This window comes from Gymnoscopelus braueri (assembly GCF_963280865.1).
Source record: "Gymnoscopelus braueri genome assembly, chromosome: 7".
Classification (NCBI taxonomy): domain Eukaryota; kingdom Metazoa; phylum Chordata; class Actinopteri; order Myctophiformes; family Myctophidae; genus Gymnoscopelus; species Gymnoscopelus braueri.
The window spans coordinates 11,776,131-11,781,162 of record NC_137608.1 but is presented as its reverse complement, the minus strand read 5'-3'; the positions used below and the strand labels follow the sequence as shown (position 1 = coordinate 11,781,162).

General features: G+C 40.1%; 1 protein-coding gene across 1 annotated transcript; it reads left to right on the top strand.

Moving 5' to 3' along the window:
* Positions 1-346: 346 nt before the first annotated feature.
* Positions 347-616, top strand: LOC308088492 (dynein light chain 2, cytoplasmic-like; the record flags this gene model as incomplete). Its single annotated transcript, XM_080432958.1, has 1 exon — positions 347-616. The coding sequence occupies one exon, from the start codon at positions 347-349 to the stop codon at positions 614-616; it is 270 nt and encodes an 89-aa protein (XP_080289084.1).
* Between the last annotated feature and the right edge of the window lie 4,416 nt (positions 617-5,032).

Genomic DNA, 5,032 nt, shown 5'->3' with positions numbered 1-5,032 from the left:
TGTTGTATCCATTGTCAGAGTACCCATTGTACCCAACCCGTTGTCCGAGTACATAATGTAGTACTCATTATCAGTGTATCAGTGTATCAGTACTTGGAGGCCAGTCTATGATGTCAGTACTATGACCAGTGGTGGAAGAAGTACTCACATTATTTACTCAAGTAAAAGTATCAAAGAAAAAAGTAATAGCACTCATAGCAGATCTACTAGCGTTGTAAGCTTGTAGATCAGCTATTTTCATTACATTACACCACTGACTATGACGTCATATTGATAACATCAGGGATTTCCATATGGACATAAAAGGGACACACGCACACACTGAGCTTCATTGATAGATGCGACCATGACTGACAGGAAGGCAGTGATAAAGAACGCAGACATGTCTGAGGACATGCAGAAAGGTGCAGTGGACTGCGCTGCGCAGGCCATGGAGAAGCATAACATCGAGAAGGACATCGCTGCCTATATCAAAAAGGAGTTTGACAAGAAGCACAACCCCACATGGCATTGCATCGTGGGAAGGGACTTTGGCAGCTACGTGACACACGAGACAAAGCACTTCGTCTACTTCTACCTGGGTCAAGTGGCTATTCTCCTCTTCAAGTCTGGCTGAAACCAGCCACATGCCTTCTTAACCCTACTTTTATTTCCAACCCTAACGTGCCTGACCCAATGCTATGTTTGCCCAAGCCTTTTTCTTTTCAGATCGTCTGCTTTAAAAAAAAGAAAACCTCTTATTCCTTTACATTTGCCCAAGCAACTGGGAGCAACCACGGGAGAAGGCCTTTTAGAGCCACATGCGGCTCTAGAGCAGCAGGTTTACCTTTTATTTTTCTACCCACCACACTGACAACGATGGTGGAAGGAGCGTTGCTCCTGTTTGTACTGTGATACAGATGGCTAGGGCAGTGGTTCTAAAACCTTTTCATGTCAAGGACCCCCAAATTGACACTTATTAGCCCGCGGACCCCCATTTGAAAAGATATGCCAGGGACCCCCATGAGAGAAGATTTTTTACGGCTCTAGCAGTGATTCTCAACCATTTTAATTTCAAGGACCCCCAGTTTGACATGCATTAGGGCTACGGACCCCCATTTAATGGCATTTCTATCTCTTGGACCTCAATTTATATTGTAAAACCTATGTTAATTTAACTCTCAGAGTTACAGACCCATAAGGGTCCATTTGGTTCCTAATCTATCATTTAGCTGGGGACCCCCTGGAACTCCCTCGAGGACCCCTGGGGGTCCCCGGACCCCACTTTGAGAACCAATGGGCTAGGGGCCATTCTCATGCACATGCACACACCCACATACACTCCAACACGACACAGACAATACACTCACTCACTCACTCACTCACTCACTTATTCAGAATGCTCATTGTTCTAGCATAATACTGACTCATACTTTACAAACATTATTTGGCTGTGCGCTGATGCATGGACCTCGTACATTAGCTTATATGTATACTATACGTTGTATGATACATTGCTTTTCATGGAATTGCCTAATTAGCAGGAGATGTTTGTTAAAATGTTATCGCACAGTTTGCGTAAAAATGTCTTGACTGTTGCTTATAATTAATAAAGAGTAGTATACCAAAGGAAAAATAAATAAAAGGGACACAGACAGACAGACAGACAGATACAGAGATCTCCATATATGGGCATAAGATGGATTGGACACAGATGGACAGATATGGAGATTTGCATCTTTATAGATAGTTCCGGACCGACTTCCCACTCAGGATGTGTTGATTAAGCTTTGTCTCAGAATGTCTTTGAAGAAACTGTGACACTACAGAGAAATCACATCCATGAAGAGATAAATTATGTAGAGGAGAGTTGACAGTGACAGTAATAGAGATATAAGACAGATTGTCTTGTTCAGTGAAGGTCCAGTTCAGAGAAAAAAATGTGTGACTGAATCCCCTGGAGACAGAAATGCATCCAATGATGTTGTTCATTCTGTTCTGGAGCTCAGGTAGGACTCTGTTTTAATACTTACAATTTACAATTCAGGAATCTAGAAGACGCTCTTAATCCAGAGTGATTCACAGTGAGCAAGGTAAACACAAGGTAATACATCAAATGTATAGAAATAGTCATCTAGTATAACAGTATAACAATAATCTGTACAAACTACACACGATAGGATGCCAGGTCTACAAATACTTGTTTGTTGATGTCACTTGATTGTAAAATATGTTGCTCATCGTCTTTAAATCACAACAAAATATATCTCTGACTTGCTTTTACTACATGTGAACCTTTGAGATCTGTCAGGTCACCCATGTAGGACCAACAAATGGTGCGTTGTGTGCTTAATATTTTCAATATTATTTGACAATTTGGCCAATGTTTGACCAGTTTTTATAGTGTAGTTTGTTTATTACTTTTGATGCAGTAATGATACTTTTAAATGTAATTAAATTTTTTTTAAATTAGGTATTAGGTATTAAAAGTCCTTAGATTGTCATCTGGGAACCCCCTCAAAATCAATGGCCTAATAATAATAATGATAATAAATATATTTCTTATGAGAAGACAAAACTGGAACTGGAACACTATAAATTTAACCCTCACTCTCTCTCTCTCTCTCTCTCTCTCTCTCTCTCTCTCTCTCTCTCTCTCTCTCTCTCTCTCTCTCTCTCTCCTGATTTTCAGTTAGGCTACTGTCAGAGCTAGAGAGATGGGGAGACTCCTGTCCTCTCTGAGAGTTACCAAATTTAGAGTACTACCTACGTCATAGATACGTCATAAACGTCATAAAAAAGACTGACATCACAGCCTGTCCAAGATTCACATGAAGCCACAACATTCCGCATGGGGGGAGATTCTCGAGATAGCCTACCAATGAAGTGATTTTTTTTCCTGCTGATAAGAGATAAGTCACTGACACGGTTGTGTGTTTCAGTGGTGGCCGTAGGGAGGTGAAGGGATGCCACGGTCAGTGTTGCCATGTTTGCTTATTATAAGCGACTTTGGGCTTGTTTTTCTTCAAAGTTTCTTGGTAGTTGCAGGTTGCGTTTTTTTGCGCTTGTTTCTAAAGTGCAGTTGCTTATTTGGACTTTCAATTGTGTGGTAACATTACATAGGTAATAACATAAAAAATGTTATCAAGAAAAGAAACCCACATTTCTGACCGAAAAGGTATAGGCTGAAGCATTGCTTATTACGCCTACCCTTTTACAAAACAAAGAAAAGTTAAAGTGAAAATGGAGAGAAAAAAAAAAAGAAAAAATGGAAACAAGGTACAAGGACAAGACACTTTTCTGTATGTCAAGGACCCCCAGTCCTCACTCAGATTAATGTATTTGTCCGCAGACCCCCATCTGAAAATATCTTGCGATTTGTGTTGTTAAAATGTTTCAAAAAATATTCCAAAATGACTAGATTTTTGTTTTTCTTTTGAAAATAGCAGCTCGAGCTTGAGCTTGTACCTGGTTGCGGATTTCTCTCGCAAAACCTGGCAACACTGCACTGATTTTAAACGCATGCGTGATTGTAGCGCCTCTGAATAGAGTAAAGTGGTCCATGTTAGGGACAAAACGGAACTTCCAGTTCAGTTCAGTGACGTTTGTTTCAAGATAAAAAACATTTAAAAAACATATAGGCTACACGTTACCGTTACATTAAACATTCATTGTTGTGGAGAAGCAAGCGACACTCGTTTTATCACACAGAGAGTATAGCCAGTTATAGCCTATATATTTGGCTTAGGCCTACATTTTACATGCCAAATGGATATTGTTACAATGCAAAACTTACGAAATACATTAAGTATTCCTGAGGAATGCCAGCTTTAATTTAGCACACCCTTCTAATCTATTATACTGTATATTGTTCCATATAACTGATTGATTGTATACATTATTTAAAAAATAAAGTGAGCACAGGTCTCCGCCAGGTCAGGTAGGTTATTGTGGCCCAACAATGTTCGGAATTTGTCAATCAGGATGTAAAATGAAAAATCAGACGGATCCGTCTTGATCACATGCCTATAAAGATAATGTGTACCGATTTGCGTGATGTTTGGAATTTTTTTAGGAGTAATATAAAAAAAAGTTTTGCAAAAATCGGCCTCCTGGTGGCGCTATAATAGGGCAATGTTAAAAGGGTGGCATTTGCAGTGCGAATGTGCGTGCAAAGTTTCACTGAAATCACTGCGTTCATGATTTGCGCTTCTGTGGCATTTGTTCAAAACGTGCCACTCCTGCACACTTGTTGTCAATCTTAGCCAATCAGGATGGAATATTAAAAATCAAACAGATCTGTTTTGATCACAGGACTATAGAGATCATGTGTACCGATTTGCATGAAATTTTAATAAAATCTGAATGAGTAATATCAAATCGCTTTTTACATAAGTCGGCCTCCTGGTGGCGCTATAAAAGGCAGATGTGAAAAATGCAGGGCAGAGGTTCCTTGGCCTGTAGGGAGTGCACAACGTTTTACACAGATCGGTGCAGTTATAGGTAAATATACGAATCGGCCTGTTATAGCGCCACCATGAGGCTGATTTGAAAAATCTCAAGTGGCATTTCTTTGTCGGCCTAGTGGAAATGTGCGTGCAGAATTTCACGGAAGTCGCACGCTGTGTTCATGATTTGAGGCATTTTATTCAAAACGGAGTAGTCCTGCAAACTTTGGAAGCCAATCATAGCCAATCAAGATGGAATATGAAAAATCTGAAAGATACGTTTTGTTTAATGATTAAAGAGATATTGTGTACCGATTTGCATGATGTTTGGACAAAATCTGTAGGAGTACTGTCAAAACATTTGCAAAAATTGGTCTCCTGGTGGCGCTATAACAGGCCCATGTGAAAAACATGGGGCAGAGGTTCTGCTCTGGCATCCAGGGAGTGTGTGTGCACAGTTTCACTGTGAACAAGCCAACGGTGCCGGAGATTAGCTGTTCACAGACGGACAGGGTGCAAAACATAGTCTCGACAAAAAAGGCTTTTATTTTGTTAAACACCAGAAGAACGTATGGTTACCCTTACATTGTTGCGACCTCTTAACA